Source organism: Neoarius graeffei, chromosome 5 (genome assembly GCF_027579695.1).
Source record: "Neoarius graeffei isolate fNeoGra1 chromosome 5, fNeoGra1.pri, whole genome shotgun sequence".
NCBI lineage: Eukaryota > Metazoa > Chordata > Actinopteri > Siluriformes > Ariidae > Neoarius > Neoarius graeffei.
Window position 1 is genome coordinate 29,795,525 of NC_083573.1, and position 21,859 is coordinate 29,817,383.

Below are 21,859 nucleotides of genomic sequence, written 5' to 3' on the forward strand. Positions count from 1 at the left end.
CATTCCGACGGCATTCCGGCTCATTCCGCCTATAGTGTGACTACCCTGTAAAGCGAGCAGTAGCTTCTAGATTACGAGCATCTAAGTTATCGTTAGTTGCTTGCACTATGGCAGCCTTTAGACCACCAGCTATTTCACTTCCAGTAAAACCGTTAAGGAAAGTCACATGACTGAAACCCAGCAATCGTATGTCTAACACCCTTGATATAATCCTTGTAACCTTACAATATTGGCTAGGGACTTTTTTTTAAATGTTATGATTTATTTTTATCTTCATGGACCAGTTGTCTTCATGGAACACCTGTCCCCCTGCTCCATCATGCAAACAGCCAATCATATGGCAGCATGATAACATCTTGACGGGTGGCGTGGTGGTGCAGTGATTAGCACTATCGCCTCACAGCAGGAAGGTTCCGGGTTCGAATCTCACGGCCCATGGGGGCCTTTCTGCATGGAGTTTGCATGTTCTCCTCTTGTCTGCATGGGTTTCCTCCATGGTTCAAAGACACGCAGATTAGGTACAATGGTGCCACTGTACTTGGCACAAGCTGTAGAGGTTTCCCAGCCATAATGTATATACATATGTGTGGCACCACAGGATTTTTGTACCAGATGCTGTGTTTACAGAATGCGTTGAAAAACGCGCAATATTTTGCATAATTTTCACTGGGTAATCCAGTAATACTCATCTCAGTAACGCCCCTACAGGATACATTTGCCACTTTTAACATCATCCATGACTGAGACAAGTATAGATCTTCCTTCTGCCATAAAAATCAACAAATGGCATTTTGATTTGTTGTAGAAATCAAAGTCGATCATGCTAGCGCAGTTTTCGCGCAGCATTCGCTTGGCAGCGCTAATAGTTAAATATGTGTTTTCTTGACCTTCTGAGCAGCATTTTGCGGTCTGTTGCTCAGCAAATCTGGGAAATTCACCAATAAGCTGCAGTTGCGATTGTCTCCTGATGGAGTCACAAGGTTCTGTATCATCTGTAGTCAGTGCCTGGAAAATGGACCATTTTGGGTTGTGTGCTACATGAGTTCATGTCAGATTTACAGTAACTTCCCTCGGTCCAGTTTCACTCTGGTTTGTATTTCCTGCATACGGAGGCTTGGTAGTTTAATGCAGCAGGTATAACTCATCTCATTATCTCTAGCCGCTTTATCCTTCTACAGGGTCGCAGGCAAGCTGGAGCCTATCCCAGCTGACTACGGGCGAAAGGCGGGGTACACCCTGGACAAGTCGCCAGGTCATCACAGGGCTGACACATAGACACAGACAACCATTCACACTCACACTCACACCTACGGTCAATTTAGAGTCACCAGTTAACCTAACCTGCATGTCTTTGGACTGTGGGGGAAACCGGAGCACCCGGAGGAAACCCACGCGGACACGGGGAGAACATGCAAACTCCACACAGAAAGGCCCTCGCCAGCCCCGGGGCTCGAACCCAGGACCTTCTTGCTGTGAGGCGACAGCGCTAACCACTACACCACTACACCTCCCGCCCCAGGTATAACTCAAAATCCATAATCTGAGCATCTGGTATGAAAATCTGGTGGACTGACACACACACACACACACACACACACATATATATATATATATATATATATTATATATATATACAGTGGTGCTTGAAAGTTTGTGAACCCTTTAGAATTTTCTATATTTCTGCATAAATATGACCTAAAACATCATCAGGTTTTCACGCAAGTCCTAAAAGTAGATAAAGAGAACCCAGTTAAAAAAATGAGACACAAGTATTATACTCGGTCATTTATTTATTTAGGAAAATGATCCAATATTACATATCTGTGAGTGGCAAAAGTATGTGAACCTCTAGGATTAGCAGTTAATTTGAAGGTGAAATTAGTCAGGTGTTTTTATAATCAATGGGATGACAATCAGGTGTGAGTGGGCACCCTGTTTTATTTAAAGAACAGGGATCTATCAAAGTCTGATCTTCACAACACACGTTTGTGGAAGTGCATCATGGCACAAACAAAGGAGATTTCTGAGGACCTCAGAAAAAGCATTGTTGATGCTCATCAGGCTGGAAAAGGTTACAAAACCATCTCTAAAGAGTTTGGATTCCACCAAGCCACAGTCAGACAGGTTGTGTACAAATGGAGGAAATTCAAGACCATTGTTACCCTCCCCAGGAGTGGGTGACCCACAAAGATCACTCCAAGAGCAAGTCGGGTAAGAGTCGGCGAGGTCACAAAGAACCCCAGGGTAACTTCTAAGCAACTGAAGGCCTCTCTCACATTGGCTAATGTTAATGTTCATGAGTCCACCATCAGGAGAACACTGAACAACAATGGCGTGCATGGCAGGGTTGCAAGGAGAAAGCCACTGCTCTCCAAAAAGAACATTGCTGCTCATCTGCAGTTTGCTAAAGATCACGTGGACAAGCCAGAAGGCTATTGGAAAAATGTTTGTGGATGGATGAGACCAAAATAGAACTTTTTGGTTTAAATGAGAAGCGTTATATTTGGGGAAAGGAAAACACTGCATTCCAGCATAAGAACCTTATCCCATCTGTGAAACATGGTGGTGGTAGTATCATGGTTTGGGCCTGTTTTGCTGCATCTGGACCAGGACGGCTTGCCATCATTGATGGAACAATGAATTCTGAATTATACCAGCGAATTCTAATGGAAAATATCAGGACATCTGTCCATGAACTGAATCTCAAGAGAAGGTGGGTCATGCAGCAAGACAATGACCCCAAGCACACAAGTCATTTCTACCAAAGAATGGTTAAAGAAGAATAAAGTTAATGTTTTGGAATGGCCAAGTCAAACCTTAATCCAGTGGAAATGTTGTGGAAGGACCTGAAGCGAGCAGTTCATGTGAGGAAACCCACCAACATCCCAGAGTTGAAGCTGTTCTGTATGGAGCAGCGGGCTAAAATTCCTCCAAGCTGGTGTGCAGGACTGATCAACAGTTACCGCAAATGTTTACTTGCAGTTATTGCTGCACAAGGGAGTCACACCAGGTACTGAAAGCAAAGGTTCACAAACTTTTGCCACTCACAGATATGTAATATTGGATCATTTCCCTCAATAAATAAATAAATGACCAAGTATAATATTTTTGTCTCATTTGTTTAACTGGGTTCTCTTTATCTACTTTTAGGACTTGTGTGAAAATCTGATGATGTTTTAGGTCATATTTATGCAGAAATATAAAAAATTCTGAAGGGTTCACAAACTTTCAAGCACCACTGTATATATATATCCATTACCTGTAGCCACTTATCCTGTTCTACAGGGTCACAGGCAAGCTGGAGCCTATCCCAGCTGACTATGGGCGAGAGGTGGGGTACACCCTGCTGGACAAGTCACCAGGTTATTGCAGGGCTGACACATGGAGACAAACAACCATTCACACCTACGGTCAATTTAGAGTCACCAATTAGCCTAACCTGCATGTCTCTGGGGGAAACCGGAGCACCCGGAGAAAACCCACGCAGACACCGGGAGAACATGCAAACTCCCCACAGAAAGGCCCTTGCCGGCTGCTGGGCTTGAACCCAGGACCTTCTTGCTGTGAGGCAACAGTGCTAACCACTACACCACCGTATACATACAGATCTATCTGTCTATCTATCTCTCTCGCTATGTCAAAGCTAAATAATTAAAAAATCTTGACAATGTCCGTGTTTCCCCTACGTTTACTGGTTGGGGGGGGAGTGTTGCTGGATGAGGATGGTCACCTGCAGGACCCCTCCCAGTGGCTCCTATTACAAAGCACTTGGACCTGAACAAACAGTTAAAGGAGTCATATTTAAGTCTTCACATTTATTTTAGAATGATAATTAGAACAATTTTTACAAGAGAACTGCACTCCTGTTTTTTTTTGTTGTTGTTTTGTTTTGTTTCCCGGACCTTAAAATGTGTGCGTGTGTTTCCAGTGTAATGGTCGGGGAAACACTGGATGTAATGCTCTCATTAAACATAAGAACAGGAGGGAAACAGTGTGAGTTTCAGCGACAGACTCCGGCATCATGGGCTGGTTTGTGACTTCCTGTCATCTCGAACCAGCCTTCCCAGTCTCCTCTGACCGTTCCAATCAACAAGGCATTTCTGCCTGCAGAACTTCCACTCATTGATTTTTTTTTGTTTGTTTGTTTTCACACTGTTCTACATACATACTGCTGTGTGTGAAAATCCCAGGAGATCAGCAGTTTCTGAAATACTCATATCAGCCTGTCTGGCGTAAACAGCCAAAATCACTGACTGCACCGATGAGCAGACGTACAGGTGTTCCTATTAAAGTGGCCGGTCAGCGTATATGTCCTTGAAACTACAACAACTTTGAGTATTGAAAAGCCATTTGTCAGGGTAATTGAACATTTGACTTAAGCTGGGCTTTGACATTCCTTCATGAGTGAAAGAATTTTGACTCTCGGCCAAAAAAAATGCTTGTTCAGCATTGCTTAGAGAACAAGCAAATGTGTAAAGTAGGAAACGGTTGGCTGTATGAAATGATATGTGTATTCATAAATGGAAAAAGAAATGGGGACAGAAGAGTTTTGTTTAATTTCCTGTAGCAAATGTCATTTATAAGGCTTCTGGTCTGATGCTTGGTTCTTATTTTGACCTTTTGAAAAGAAAGAGAGGTATTAATCAGCTAGAATGATGAGATAGAGAATTAGCAAATAGAGTGATGCAAGTAACTAACTAAAACACAGTTTAAATGTAGAGAATTGAGTTAGAAGGTCATTTGCTTTTGCTTTCCCTAATATTTATGATGTTGATCACAATGACATTAATACAGTGGGGCAAAAAAGTATTTAGTCAGTCACCAATTGTGCAAGTTCTCCCACTTAAAAAGATGAGAGAGGCCTGTAATTTTCATCATAGGTACACTTCAACTATGAGAGACAGAATGAGAAAAAAAAATCCAGAAAATCACATTGTCTGATTTTTAAAGAATTTATTTGCAAATTATGGTGGAAAATAAGTATTTGGTCAATAACAAAAGTTCATCTCAATACTTTGTTATATACCCTTTGTTGGCAGTGACAGAGGTCAAACGTTTTCTGTAAGTCTTCACAAGGTTTTCACACACTGTTGCTGGTATTTTGGCCCATTCCTCCATGCAGATCTCCTCTAGAGCAGTGATGTTTTGGGGCTGTCACTTCAACTATGAGAGTTGGATTTTCTATGGGGTTGAGATTTTCTATGGGGTTGAGATCTGGAGACTGGCTAGGCCACTCCAGGACCTTGAAATGCTTCTTACGAAGCCACTCCTTCGTTGCCCGGGCGGTGTGTTTGGGATCATTGTCATGCTGAAAGACCCAGCCACGTTTCATCTTCAATGCCCTTGCTGATGGAAGGAGGTTTTCACTCAAAATCTCACGATACATGGCCCCATTCATTCTCTCCTTTACACGGATCAGTCGTCCTGGTCCCTTTGCAGAAAAACAGCCCCAAAGCATGATGTTTCCACCCCCATGCTTCACAGTAGGTATGGTGTTCTTTGGATGCAACTCAGCATTCTTTCTCCTCCAAACACGACAAGTTGAGTTTTTACCAAAAAGTTCTATTTTGGTTTCATCTGACCATATGACATTCTCCCAATCCTCTTCTGGATCATCCAAATGCTCTCTAGCAAACTTCAGACGGGCCTGGACATGTACTGGCTTAAGCAGGGGGACACGTCTGGCACTGCAGGATTTGAGTCCCTGGCGGCGTAGTGTGTTACTGATGGTAGCCTTTGTTACTTTGGTCCCAGCTCTCTGCAGGTCATTCACTAGGTCCCCCCGTGTGGTTCTGGGATTTTTGCTCACCGTTCTTGTGATCATTTTGACCCCATGGGGTGAGATCTTGCGTGAAGCCCCAGATCGAGGGAGATTATCAGTGGTCTTGTATGTCTTCCATTTTCTAATAATTGCTCCCACAGTTGATTTCTTCACACCAAGCTGCTTACCTATTGCAGATTCAGTCTTCCCAGCCTGGTGCAGGTCTACAATTTTGTTTCTGGTGTCCTTTGACAGCTCTTTGGTCTTGGCCATAGTGGAGTTTGGAGTGTGACTGTTTGAGGTTGTGGACAGGTGTCTTTTATACTGATAACGAGTTCAAACAGGTGCCATTAATACAGGTAACGAGTGGAGGACAGAGGAGCCTATTAAAGAAGTTGTTACAGGTGTGTGAGAGCCAGAAATCTTGCTTGTTTGTAGGTGACCAAATACTTATTTTACCGAGGAATTTACCAATTAATTCATTAAAAATCCTACAATGTGATTTCCTGGATTCTTTCCCCCCATTCTGTCTCTCAGAGTTGAAGTGTACCTATGATGAAAATTACAGGCCTCTCTCATATTTTTAAGTGGGAGAACTTGCACAATTGGTGGCTGACTAAATACTTTTTTGCCCCACTGTATCTGTGTCTGTCACTGAGAAAGAGGAACATGCGGTACATAGTCATTCACGTTCACCACCGTTTGTCACTGTTCACCATCAAGCCACTGTTGCTTTCTAAAATAAAACACTGAGCTGAAACGACTCCAATTCAACACATGCCTGTATATCGCATTATACATGATGAACTTGTTAGTCAGTGACGTCCTGACCATTGTGTTGATTTTTGAGTTATTCTAAGCAAAATAGCCTGTTTTCTAAAATGTACATTCGAGATTAACTTCTTCGAATCCTGATCACGTAGCCATTTGTGCATTGCATTAAAGATCATGAATTTGTCCTTGCCTTGCCATCACATTTCCATTTTCCTTTCAAGTTTCCACTGATGCAAGCGATTGGAAAAAACACTGAATACTTAAACACTTGGCTTTAGAACCTTGGAGTGTCGTTTGACATAATGGCCTTGAAATGCAAACATGAGAAATTTTCTTTGAGGGGGATAAGATGCTACGCATTGTTCAAGGTGATCAAATTGAACCAGTCACATTAATGCATGAAGCGAGTGACATCCATCAAAATCCTGAAAGTCTTGTTCAAGGTGCACATACAGTGAGGGGAAATAAGCAGGCTTGTAGTACTCGAGTCCGACTCGTGCCCTAATTTTAAGGACTTGTCTTGGACTTGAGCACTGATGTCTCGGACTTGGACTCGGACTCGGACTCGTGCATTAACTGCATTCGGACTCGTAAATTAGAGACTCGGACTCGGAATTTTTTATTTATTTTTTGTAACATGCCATAATAATTTGATGTAAGGTATTTATATCTACCTTAATTTGTATACTAATTTTGTGCAAGATGCACATTCACCTGTTCATATGTCATGTTCAGGAACAAACTAACGTTAATGGCGCTAAAACGCCTGGAGAGAAGCCCCTAGGATTGTCCACTTTGCTGATACAGACTTCTCGTGCAGTGGGAAAAAATGCACTGCTGTGTGTTCCATATGTAGAAGAACTATTGAGAAGATGATGGGGACAACCTCGAACTTCAATTGTCATTTGGCAAGACTACACCCAGGGAAGGAAGTGACACGCTATGTCCATTGCCCTGTTGATTGCGGGACTTGCTTGCTGAGTGATGAACTAGCTAGTGTTAACTCTCTCTCATGTTATTTGCCCTGTTGATAGTGGGCGGGGCTTGCTGAGCGATGAACAAGCTTTTTATCTGTAGCCTGTTAACTAAAATGGGGCAGTCGAGCAGTAACGTTAGTCCAACACGGTTTCACATAAAGGCAGCAACAGCCACCGTCAAATGGTGCTTTTGGAGTCTTGTTCTCGGACTCGACTCAATTTTCTTTAATGACTTGAACACTGGGCACTCGAGACTGGACTCTGACTCGAAGATTAGTGACTTGATTACAACACTGGAAATAAGTATTCAGATACTTGTTTTTGCTATGTAATAAACTTCTAGTGCATATAATTTACACAAATACTGTAATCTTTTGATGTCGTACTTGTACAGTATATATGAACCAAAAATGTACACATGAACATCAATAAATATGTGTAAAAAAAAAGTTAATGGAAAAAAGCATTCGGATACAACAATAAAACAACAGTAGTACTTTGCTGCAATGCTCTTGTTGGTAATTACAGCTTCGAGATGTCTATAGTAAGGAGTAATTAGCTTTTTGTAGCACTGTTGTTCACCGTTGGTGCATTCCTCTTGCCAAATTGTCTTCCCTTTCCCCAGGTTATGAGGGTCTTTCTAATGGACTTGCAATTTTAAAAACCTTCATACATTTTCAGTGGAGATTGGCTAGGCCATGTAAGGCCTTCTTGAGTTATTTTGGATTCGGTGTCTTGTTGAAATGTCCACAGGGTTCCCACGAGTCATGGAATTTCCGGAACATCATTGAATTTTAAAAAGTCTATTCCAGACATGGAAAGGCAGGGGATTTGATCATATTTTCGCTTAAGTCATGGAATAGCAGGGAATTTTGTTTGTAGTGTAGTTTAAATTTGAGTTGCCATTTTGGTGAAATGGAAACATTTTCCATGCAGTATTTCACTAGGTTTAGGCAGTGAAAAGTAATTTTTGTACCGAAAAAACAAAGTTAATAGAAAAAAGGCAGCTTGTTTTTCTGTTCATTATAGGTCATGGAAATTCAGCTTTTTCGTCAGTGAAAGTCAGGGAACTTGACATTTGGCTTGGAGCGGGAACCTGTGTCCATCTTCTCAGCAGATTCAGTATCATAGTCAACACCTCTAATATATCCCGGGACATCACTCCATTCATATTTGCCTTCAGTCACATGTAATTCTCCAGTAATGTTTCCAGAGGTATAGTGTCCTTGGGATCATACCGTACCTGCAAGCCAAGATGGCTTGACATTTTCTTTCTCTAAGATGAATTGTCAAACAGATCTAGTTTTGTTTGGTCTGACCAGAGTATATTGTTTAAAAAAATCAGATTTTTCTAAATGCTTTTTGGCGTACATCTCTGTGCTTCTTTCCTAGCAGAGGAATTTTGGGGTGTAGGAATGGTGATGACTGCGATGCAGTTCATTGCTTATTGCTCTCTGTAAATTGTTTCTGTTGCTTTCAGGTCACTCGAGTGAATGCTGGCTTCTCTCTTACTCTGAGAGTGTGTTGTGAAATCTTGCATGGTGCATGTGTTGAGGGATGACTATATTTGCTTGGTCACCATTTAAAGTGGTCTCTTTTTTTCATTTTTATATGAGAGAGAGGATATTACATGGTAGCGCAAAGATATGAAGTTTATCTACAAGTGGTGAACATATTGAGTGCACAAATATCCTTTTTTGGGACCCCAGCTATTACGTGGGAGGTACATATAGGTTATTAGGTATATAAATCGTGATTTAAGCATGAGTTTAGCATGGTAGACCCCCATTATTATTTATTTATTTATTTATTTATTTATTACATCATCCCATCTGGACCCCTGTCCTGAAGATTTTCAGCATCCAAGGTCAGTGTGTCAGTCCTGTCAAAACAAAAGCGTAAGTCAACACAGAAAATGATGAGAGAAATAACAAAATTATGAATGGAAATATATTCTCATTGGATGAAAAAAAAAGTCAAGATGTGTAAAACAAGTGTTGGAGGCAGAACCTGAGCAGTTTTTATCAGTTAATATATTTGAGTAATACCCTGTAGAAGGATAAAGCGGCTAGAGATAATGAGAATGAAAAAAATGATTTAGAATGAACACAGTGCTATCAAATGACATTGAAATGTACAGAGTCTATGCATCAGAGAGCTTTTTAAATGGACTCACTGGTGGATCCAGAAATTTTCTACACTGTAAAAAAAAAAATCCGTTGTTTTTACGGAAAAATACTGGCAGCTGTGGTTGCCAGAATAATCCTTGTAACAGTTTGTACGGGTGGGTGGAGCACAGAGGACGGCAGGACAGAGATCAGGTTCTGCAATGGGGTTTTATTGCCACACTTTTCAGTCTAACAATTTTCAGATCAAACAGACACACACGACTGGCGTCTTGTTCGGGGATGAGCTCCTCTGCTCTACGCTCTCCCTCCTTAAATAGGGCGCGGTCACTGGGAAGACACACACAAACACAGGTTAATTGACCTCAGGTGTCGTGATTCTGCCACTTACCTTCCCTGACTCCGCCCTCCTGTCACAGACCGGCGCTTGACCAGGCCCCCACTGCCACAATCTTGTTAAAAATACAGTGAAATGTAAACAACATTACAGAATAACTTGTACATTTCACTGGGATTCCATGTACAATTAATGATAACTAAATGTAAATTTTACAGGTATTCAATGTACAATAATCAATGCATAACTGTTAATTTGTGTTAAGACTTAAAGTTTCGCTGAAAGCATCTAGGAATGAATTGCGAGTGTTCTCGATTATTGGTTTTTGTGGCTCCAAAATGATGGTTACAAGCAATGATCTACTAGACAGATATTTTATTTAATTTAGAGATTTACGAAATGTGCCGGAGAGCCTCTACTGACATTTTTAAAATTTTTTTTAACAGGGCAATGATGTAATTTATTCTGTTTTAGTATTACAGTTTGTCTGTGTTTAAACTACAACAATTTGTAAATTCTACAAAAAAATATGATCAATTCAACACATTCTTACTGTTAAATTAACAATGGTATTTGGTTAGGAGTTTTACAGTATATTGATGTAAATTACACACTGCTTCATTGTTTTTGTATTTGCAGTTTTTTTATGTCATGATTTTACATAAATTCACTGTTAATTCTACGGACACTTTTTACAGTGTAGGAGGGGCCCTGCGCCGCTTTGTGCGGGCCTGTAAACTCCATTATTGGGCCCTGAATAATGATGATGCTTTTATATGCATGTGAACTATAACAGGTATCTCCAATTATGTGTATATATTTATCAGGGCTGTACAAAGTGGGGGTTCAGAAGAGTTTGTATATAGGACAGGGGTGGTTTACAAAAATGTTCCAAAAAAACCCACCAGGGATCTCATGGAGCTATTCGTTTGTTCTAATACTCATCTCTCATCTCATCTCATTATCTCTAGCCGCTTTATCCTTCTACAGGGTCGCAGGCAAGCTGGAGCCTATCCCAGCTGACTACGGGCGAAAGGCGGGGTACACCCTGGACAAGTCGCCAGGTCATCACAGGGCTGACACATAGACACAGACAACCATTCACACTCACATTCACACCTACGGTCAATTTAGAGTCACCAGTTAACCTAACCTGCATGTCTTTGGACTGTGGGGGAAACCGGAGCACCCGGAGGAAACCCACGCGGACACGGGGAGAACATGCAAACTCCACACAGAAAGGCCCTCGCCGGCCCCGGGGCTCGAACCCAGGACCTTCTTGCTGTGAGGCGACAGCGCTAACCACTACACCACCGTGCCGCCCTGTTCTAATACTCATTTAGTTAATACATAAAGAAGTTAAATTATATGGAACTTAAGAATGAACAGTTGTCAAAATGGACCCCCCCCCCAATTAAGTCATGTACGGGCCTGATACATGTGGCGAGTGTTCAAGAGGTTTTGTGATTGCTGAGAGGCACTTGCCACAAACTTGGCGAGTGCTCAAAAAAAGTTAGCCAATATGCTGCTATGGTACAGCTAAGGTTTTGGAAATTCTTTTAAACCCCTCTCCTGATCTGTACCTTTCAGCAGTGAGATCCTGTAAATGCTTTGTAAGCTCTTTGCAGATCATGGCTTCAGCAGTCGATGAAACAAAGAAATTGTCAAGAAAATCCTATAGAAACAGCTGATCTTTATTTGGAGGTTAGTCAAGTCAAGTCAACTTTGTCAAATATGCTATACATGCTCGACATACAGCACAGATGAAATTTCAGTCCTCTCTGACCCACGGTGCAAACAGGCAATGCAATAAATAAAAATAAAAATAGAATAATTGAAAAAACAAACAATATAAACACTCTAGATAAGAACTAGACATAGACTAAACACTCAGACAAACAATATCTTTTCTGTTGACAGGTATATCATAATTACTTTTTTTTTAAAGATTTTTTTGGGCTCTTTCCACCTTTATTGGATAGGACAGTGTAGAGACAGGAAATGAGCAGGAGAGAGAGACAGGGAGGGATCAGGAAATGACCTCGGGCCGGAATCAAACCCAGGTCCCCGGATTCATGGTATGGGGCCTTATCCACCTGAGCCATGACACCCCCATATCATAGTTACTTTTAAACATGAGTTTAAATGGTATTGGTTAATTCTGAGTACAGTCACATGGCCATTATAAAAGAGTATGCACACTTGTGCAACTTACCCAATTTTTACCTCCACCAAGGAGGTTATGTTTTCGGTAGCATTGGTTTGTTTGTTTGTTGGTTGGTTTGTCTGTTAGCAACATTACGGAAAAAGTTAAGAACGGATTGCTCTGAAATTTTTTCCAGAGCTGTGACTGGGCACAAGTAACAATCCATTAAATTTTGGCAGTGATCCGGATCACCGTCTGGATCCCGGAATTTTTTTAAAGGATTCTTGGCGGAGGTCTGCGAGTGCTTTTCTAGTTTTTTCTTGTATTTTTCCTAAAACATTTCTATTTGTTTTCACTTGAATTTTGTTGGTTGCTATATCACATTAAAAGTGGAAAACTTCTTATCCTAAAATGACTTTTCACAAAAACTTGTGATTTTGACAGAGGTGTGTAGACTTTTTATAGCCACTGTGTATCTGGAACTAGAAAATAACCATAAATAAAAGGCATATCTTTGGCAGCACCACTGCTTCGTTGCAGTGGTTCGTTGCAGAGAAATTATTACATTCTGTAAGACATTTGGCAGAGACACGTGTTTTGACATGTTGCTGTTAAACAGTGTTTGGCTCTGCCCTCAGCCTGAAACATTACCCCTCTTATAAATGTTAATGTTGTGTGCTTGGGAGACTCATCTAAGGCTATAATTGGTTGTTTGAGTGTGTGTCTCTTCTGCTCTTTGTGTGGTTTATGCACTCCATTTTTAGGCCTAGAAACATGGCCTTTGGATCTAGCTCAGGAATGGAGCCTTTTTGGAATAGGGTGACACTGATGTCTTGCTAGAGCTGGTGTATGTCTGGTGTCCGGTTGGGGCTGCAAGCATCCTGTTCCAGCAGGTGGAGTACAGTACTAGGTTGTACACTTCCTCTTCATTTCCATCTGAGTGAGTGGAGCAGAAGGCTAGCTTTCTTGAGGCACTTTGGGAGTGCGAATGAGTTCTCAGTCTATAGTTGATAGATTGGCAACCTGTCCAAGGTGTACCACATCTCTTGCCTAGTGTCAGCTAGGATTGGCTCCAGCTCATTGGTGAGTGGTGTAGAAAATGAATTATTCTTAACCTCCCTTAGGACTCACAAGGTTTGTTTTTGCCCTGGGTGGTCAGGACTGTGGCCAGTACTTTAAGACCTATTAGACTGCTAGATGACTTGAGCAAACATCTCATTCTCATTCCTCCTGTTCTGACTGATTAACCATGAAGAGTGACAAGGTACGCTGGGCCCTCACAGACACAACAAGTACTTTGTCACATGAGAGAGGAGACTTCTGGGTTGGGAATGCCACAAGGGGTTCCAGTAGGGGCAAGTGGTCAAATCAACTGCCTTGCATATTGACCTAGTCAAAGCTTACCTTCCTGTGACGGATAGTGGGTCGGAAATGCCACGAGGACTTCCACTAGGGGCAAGTGATCAAATCTACTGCCTCGCATATTTACCTAGTCAAAGCTTACCTTCCCGTGATGGATAGTGGGTTGGAAATGCCATGAGGACTTCCATTAGGGGCAAGTGGTTAAATCTACTGCCTTGCATATTTACCTAGTCAAAGCTTACCTTCCCATGATGAACAGAGGGTTGGAAATGCCATGAGGGGTTCCACTAGGGGCAAGTGGTTAAATCTACTGCCTTGCATATTGACTTGGTCAAAGCTTACCTTCCTGTGATGGACAATGGGTCGGAAATGCCATGAGGGGTTCCACTAGGGACAAGTGGTTAAATCTACTGCCTTGCATATTGACTTGGTCAAAGCTTACCTTCCCGTGATGGACAGTGGGTCGGAAATGCCATGAGGGGTTCCACTAGGGGCAAGTGGTCAAATACATTGCCTTGCATACTGACCTAGTCAAAACTTACCTTCCCATGATGGATAGTGGGTCGAGAATGCCATGAGGGGTTCCACTAGGGGCAAGTGGTCAAATCCACTGCCTCGCATATTTACTTAGTCAAAGCTTACCTTCCCGTGATGGATAGTGGGTTGGAAATGCCATGAGGACTTCCATTAGGGGCAAGTGGTCAAATCTACTGCCTTGCATATTTACCTAGTCAAAGCTTACCTTCCCATGATGAGCAGTGGGTTGGAAATGCCATGAGGGGTTCCACTCGGGGCAAGTGGTTAAATCTACTGCCTTGCATATTGACTTGGTCAAAGCTTACCTTCCCGTGATGGACAGTGGGTCAGAAATGCCATGAGGGGTTCCACTAGGGGCAAGTGGTCAAATACATTGCCTTGCATACTGACCTAGTCAAAACTTACCTTCCCATGATGGATAGTGGGTCGGGAATGCCATGAGGGGTTCCACTAGGGGCAAGTGGTCAAATCTACTGCCTTGTATATTGACCTAGTCAAAACTTACTTTCCCATGATGGATAGTGGAAAGTGGATTCCTCCATGAATAAGTGTCTTCCTCCAGGCAGTCCAGAAAGACAGCTGCCTTGCCGAGCACTTTGCTTTTGGCAGCTATTTTTCCTCATAGTGAATGTGGTGGTCTCTGTACGGATTTCTAGCCAGGGACTGTTGAACTTTGCAGCTGCTTTCTTGCAGACCTCATACTGGTTCATGTTGGCAGTTGGGTGTGGTTAAAAAACATGATTATTAATGAGTAATGGGAGAAAAAATAGCTTTATAGCAGTAGAATTGTCATTTGCATTCATCATACATTCGCTCAGAGATCCCCAATTTCAGACAAAAATGAAGTCCACCTACATAGTGATTGGTGGGACCATGAGCCAATCAAGAGAGTGTGTGAGTGTGTGTGAGAGTGTTAACAAAGCAAATAAAAGTGAGTGAGTGAAAGAATTGGATACGCTGCAATATATGAGGAAAAAGGATTTAAGGCTGACATAGGTTTTTTAGTGTTTTTTTTTCTGATCAGGTAAAGCATCCGTTATTTATTTTGGCGCCCTGCTTTCTGTAAGTGTGGGCTGAAAGCAGTTCAGTACCTTTTGTAAGCTCTTTTGATAAAACTGGAGATAGGTTGAGAGTGTTGTGGTTTTCAGGGTCATCTTCAGAGGACAACCTACAGACAAGTAGAAGCACTATGATCAAATGACATGAAGACAGATACCATAGAGCAGTGTTTCTCAACCACTGGGCGGGCCGCGAAGCACCATCTAGTGGGACGCGAAATTTTTTTCAAGTTGACATTCATTTGTCATGTCTCATCAAGTTGACGCTCATCTGACGTCACATCCGCCTCATTAAGCTGCGGTCACACTACAGCTCACGGTGCTTTGCGATGGGTTATAGATGAAAATGAGGCATTTTGATGGTGATATACATGTGAGCGATATAAAAGTTGTGGTCACACAGGTGGTGAGCATTTGAGTGTCACACCTTTGTGCACTTGAGTCTGGCGCAGCTCGACTGGCCATGCGCATTTGGGACCCAATCATTATAGGAAATACCTGACGCTGATTTGAGCGCAACCAACAGAAGCTGTTTTCACAGAGGCTTTGCAAAGCATTATCATGATCACTGTCACGTTTGTTTTTAGCCATGTTTATCATGCTGTTTAAATACTCTGCTTTGTGTTTTGTTTTTGTTAAAAAAAAACTTGTAAGATGGCTCTGGACACTTACAGCTTTTATGGGTGAGGACTACAGTTGACTTGCTAATGGGTCAGCCACAATCAGATGTACCTACTTGTTTGAGATCATGTAACACTATGTAACAGCCTTCTATTTATGTTTATTAAACTATTTCATATGTTGTAATGGTAGACTATCATTGCCAATGTATGACGTTTCAAAGCCAGATCATAATTTACCACCACTGAATCCATGTTTCAGTTTTTTTTATCAGACAAACTCTTCATATTGCACATTTTCACCATGTAACGCATGTTCATTTGATTTAATACCCCAGAATGCATCATTGCTGCTTAAACTTGGCAATAATTTGTCAAACACTAACTGTTTTAGTAAATCAGCAGATTTTTGAGGAACAAATTGACAGCTGAATCACGGAATTCCGATAAAAATGAAATCTTTCACAATAGTTTTGTCAATGGAGGGTGCTGAACCTAATTTGTTTTCTTTGTCACTGCAAAGTTGAAAATGGCCTGAGAAATCTTATTTAATGCATTTTAATAAACAGTTTAAATTAAATACAGACATTTTATGTAGTATGTGATATGATTTGATACAAAAACCTTGTTGCTGGGGGCATATGTTTGCAAAATTCACATGCCAAAGATTTTGCGTGCCATTTCCGTTGTTTTCTGTAGTGTCCGTAACGGTCTTGCTGTAACAGAATGCTGCAGAATTTTTTACCATTTTTGGTGATTATGACATGCATTGGTCCTGTTGGCCTCATGTAGGGCTCTAGTTACATATTCATACGTCTTTAGTTGTTATATTAATAGATATATTTGCAATATGTAGTGTCCGTAACGGGTGTAGTGTCCGTAACGTTATGTGTAACATTGTTCAACAAGTATATAAGCTACCGTATTTATCCTAATAAACGCGCCCGGGCGCGATGCAAAATATGAAGGGGGAGCGTCAATTTTGACCCTTAAATGACAAAAATCGAACATGACAAAATCATCGGAATTTAAAACATTTATTTTGAAACACATGAAAATACAGTTATATGTCCAAAAAGTCAATTAAACAATGTCCAGCTCGCTTATAAGGATAACATTGGTAAGTAAACTATTTGTAGTGACGTCACAATTCACGTCATCGTCGATGTTTATGAGCTCACAAAACAAAATGTCGTCCTCAAAACGACCCTTCACCGCTAGTTTTAAGTTAAAGGTTATAGAACTGGCAGAGCAGAAAGGCAAACACTTAGCTGCAAAAACATTTAATGTTCACCGTAAACGTGTACAAGAGTGGTGCAAACAAAAGGTACGTCTCCACCCGTATTGATATCCGCAGCAGAGTGAATGTCCGTATTTTATACTGTCCATGTTTACTAACGCGATTTCCGGTAAAAAAAAATCAGCGGTGAAATTGAACGTCTCTGTTGTGGTTTGTTGGATTTAAAGTTTGTTAAATGAAGAAAATGGTTGGTAAATTCTATTCTAGCTCTGAAAATCGTGGAGGCGCGTCAAATAGGGAGGGCGCTTCTATAAGGATAAATACGTGTAATCTTTGATGGAAAGGACAACCAACTGTCAATTAATTAAGGAACTAGTATAATAAGACGATACTATGCATAAAGTGACGTTTTGTGAGCCCAATAATTGGAGCTTTAATAAAGTGTTGTGAAATTTTGTGTTTCTCTGTCTAATATCGGGGTCCCTGATAACGTGTCACATAACTAGAAGACCCAGCAAATATATGTAACTATACTCAATTGTAACATTCGACAGGGCACTTTATGGCATAACAGTTCGTTGCCCCATCAACATTTGCTTTTGAGGTGTTTTAAGTGGATCTATCCCGTTATATCTTTTAATGTAGTGTCCGTAACGTCAACAACCTAGCAGAATGGGGCATGTATAAAATGAAGTATATTTTCAAAACGGAAAGAGAATGCTACATGAAATTTTAGGTATGGGACCCCAATATGTTCAAGCCCATAATATCACAGTTTTGACCATTTTGGGTAACCTTGGGTTTTTTGTTATTTTGGAACCTATAAGGTCCATCTGATCTTGGCTGACCCGTAACTTTAGGATTGCAGTTGTCATGAACAGTTTTGCACTCAAGTCTCCATCAATGAACAGTTTATAACTTCAACAAAACGGACTTCATGTTAAAACTATAATGATTTTCCTGGTTACACAATTATACTTTGTGACTCTATAGGACACAATTATAGAAGCGAGTTATTTATAATCATGCTATCTGTTATCACTCAAATGAGGATGGGTTCCTTTTTCAGTCTGGTTCCTCTTGAGGTTTCTTCCTCATGTTGTCTGAGGGAATTGTTCCCTGCCACCGTCACCACAGGCTTTTTCATTGGAGATAAATTAGAGATAAAATTAGCTCATGTTTAAAGTCTTTAATTCTCTGTAAAGTTGCTTTGCGATGACGTCTGTGGTTAAAAGCGTTATAAAAATAAACTTGACTTAAATATCACGCCTGCTAATAAACACTCTTCTTGCACTTAGATCCGTCTACCACCGTCTATCTTGTAGTGTCCTGATCCCCAGATCTTTAAATCCAGCTGCATATAAAAAGTTGTTCTCCTCCACGCTCTTCCAGGTTTTCATCTGTTTGTCTGTGTAGAATGATGTCTGCAGCACCAGGTTGTTTGAGATGTCGGGGAACTCAACAGATGGATAATTTTCCAACTCATAGGAAAAATCTAATTCCATTGAGTGGTTTCTATATCCACTTCTTTTGAGTGTACTTCGTGGTTTTAATAACTTGCTTGTTTGCTGAACACAAACATGGCAATAAGTTCTTGTGTTAATGGACCAGACTCCACTTTTGGATCATTAATCCCTTTTGACTGAGAATGACCCGCATGCATGGGTTTATGTTGGCTTCTGGCTCATCCATACAGTTTTAAATACAGTACCTACCATTAAAAACAGTTTGTTTTTACTGTATTTATTTAATTCCTGGGATCCCATCTGTAACAGGGAGTGATGTTGCATCCCATTAATACACTTTTCAATAGATTATTAGATTCTAATAATGAGCCAAAATAATTGGGGATCTTTTTTAATGGTCCCCGACTCGTTACAAGTATGAATAGGTGGGTCTCAAAGCAGAAAAGGTTGAGAACCTCTGCTCTAGAGTATTTACTTTCTGCGCTTGAAAAATAAGTGCTTGAAAAATTGGAATGCCTATTATAAAATTGTGAACATGACACAATTTTCTGTATCCATATCGTTTTCATTAATCTGATGGTAAGGTATATTTGAGGCATTTTCTTTTAATAAATGCAAGAAAAGCTTTAATGGATCCACATTGTAACAATAATGAAATGTCATAGATAAATGGATCAAGCCACACGGTTTAAAGTAATTTCTCTTTTTTATTGCATGAAAAGCCACACATTTTCTCAAGTCATGGTCTGAAGAAATGGGAGTCAGCCCATTAAGCAGTGGCTTAGACTGAGACTTCGCTGACCAAACTGTGCTGTAGCTCTGGGGATTAGATATCACTATATTCCCTTAGTGAGCAGTCATTTGTCCGCTGTTTTATCCTTGAGATCCTGTTGACGGTGTGTTTTGTGTTCTCTCTCTCTCTCTCTCTCTCTCTCTCTCTCTCTCTGTCTGTATGTGTGTGTGTGTTTTTTTTTTTTAGGTTTTCCCATGGGACAGAGCGGCAGATCAACAGAGTCATGGCAGTATTCAGAAAGAGGCCTCCCCCAGGTACTTGTATGAAAAATAGCTTCATTTAATGAGATTTATTTATGTTACAAGTACCAAAGCAGAATGTACAAAAAAATAGTTTTTCAATTTGGTACACAGAAAGGATAAAAGAAGTTAAATATTGGAAAGATGTACAAAGATGTACCTTCATGGTCAGGAACTCATATCCCATTTTCATCACCATCCATGATGGTTCCATCCGTCTGTCCATCCACCAGTGTATCTGTGTGTCTGTCCGAGATTCCCGTTAGAGCAATATATCCAGAACTATTTGTTGAATGTTTGCTGGATTTATATGGAAATATCATTGTAACCAGCAGATGAACTGATCAGGTTTTGGAATTGATCCAAACAGAGCCAAGGTGACAGCGAGGTCAAATGTCCAAAATTGTTTTTCTTTAAAGGAAAATTGCAGGATTTTTAAACCTGGCCTGCTCTTTCATATCTCTTTGGGCCCAAATAGTTACTAGGTCAAAAAACGTTTCAAAACGGTCCCGTATTGAGTTAGAACACAATAACCAGCAACCACAAAATGTCTATACAACACAATCCCATGGGTAAATCATCCACATCAATGTAAACCACTTGTTTTCGCCACTGACAGACTCATGATGTTATTATACAGAAAGTGTCTGACAACATGGAAAGAATCCCTACAGAGAGAGACACCTGTGTCTGTTTACCTCAATGACTGTAAAGAAACCGTAGAAAATGACTGGTCTTTACAGTCATTCTTTTACCTTTCTCTTCTTCTGATCTCTGACTCGGCGCTCCATTCAGTGCCTGTAGTTGATCATAACATACTGTACCAGTCAAAAGTTTGGACACATCATCTAATTCAACGGTTTTTCTTATTTTTTTTTAATTTGTATTAATTAAAAATCATTTCATGTCTTAAAGTAATGATGGATGTCGTTTCTCTTTACTTAGTTGAACGGTTCTTGACATAATATGGATGACTACAGTTGTGGAATAGGACTGAGACACATTTTGTATTTATACAGACACATGCTGTATTTTTTTATTTACTGTTTGATCTCAAATACATTAAGAAGGCAAGAAATTGTACTAATTAACTTTTGATGAAGCACATTTGTTAATTGAAAAGCATTCCAGGTGACGACCTCATGAAGCTGGTTAAGATAATACCAATAGTGTGCAAAGAGTCATCGAAGTGGCTACTTCAAAGAATCTAAAATATGAAACATATTTTGTTTACCACATAATTCCATATATGTTCCAAATGTTATATCATAGTCTTCAGGATTGTTCTACAATGTAGAAAATAGTCAAAATACAGAAACACCTACAGTCATACCTGCAAACTAGTCACCTTTCAGCGAAATTCGCCGTTTTGATCCCAAAATAGGTCACTTGTGTGAATCGTGTAGATCCGAAGAGTTTTTTTTTTTTGGGGGGGCGGTAGGCAGGCTACAACGTTATTGTTGCCAAACATTTCACTTACAAGGTTACAGCCAATCAAGATAAACAGTTACTAACACGTGCTTCTTTTCCATTGGAGTTCTGATCAGCTGGTGCGCAACCCACTGCTGGTTGCCAGTCCTCGCTTACGAATATTCCACAGATTCAGACCGCAAAGTCACCTTTTTATAGAGAGATCTGGCAACCTCAGCTCGCGACTAGATCTGAACATACCAATGGAACAGTTTCCAGCGCGCTCGAGGGTGAATAACCATGGGCGGATCTACCAGGGTGGCAAATGCCACCCTAAAAGAAAGCCTTGCCACCCCTGCTGCCACCCCAGTTGGCAGCGACGAATTCAAAGAAAAATTACGGCCAATTTGACATTTACGTGCGCGAATTTCCAATGTCCGACTGCGGCGAATGCAGCACAAGATAACGCCAGAGATTGGTTGTTTTGGAAAATTAAGAGGCGCGAAGCGAGGGAGCCAGGAGTCGTGAGGAAAGGAGACACGGGAGGAAAGAGGTAAAAGCTGATTAACTATCTATCAAGAAATGAAATTATAATGAATGAACAGTGCTACGTAGCATAGTTGTGATGCTGATTTTGAGAGGATAAAAATCAGGTTGGAGAACGTTATTTAGCTAACTATACATGTAAGGCCAAAAAAAAAAAGTGTGTTTCCGGTAACCACCGATCGAGAATTTCCGCGTCGAAATTGCCGACCGTAAAGTTTTTATTACAAATTTCCCTCGATATTTTAGTGTAAGCGGCGTTAGTTTGTCATAATTTTTTGTTTCAACGCATTCAAATTGTGAAAGAAACGATAAAAAGTAAAATGTTTCGCCACTTCTATCAGCCCTCCTGCATAAACATGGAAGCGCACTTGTATACTGAAGGAGGAAGGGAAAACTGAGCCGAGCCGCCATTTTGAATCCTCATTCAAGGCTGTAATGCAAATTGCTTCCTCTTCAATATACAAGTG

General features: G+C 40.8%; 1 protein-coding gene across 1 annotated transcript in view; it reads left to right on the plus strand.

The window, feature by feature from the left end:
• Positions 1-21,859, plus strand: part of atp8b2 (ATPase phospholipid transporting 8B2) — a 173,593-nt gene that overhangs the window by 4,647 nt on the left and 147,087 nt on the right. The window contains exon 2 of the mRNA XM_060921500.1: positions 19,384-19,451. Within this exon, the coding sequence (XP_060777483.1) occupies positions 19,421-19,451 (31 nt within the window). The 5' untranslated portion in view covers positions 19,384-19,420. The remainder of the gene's footprint in view (positions 1-19,383; positions 19,452-21,859) is intronic.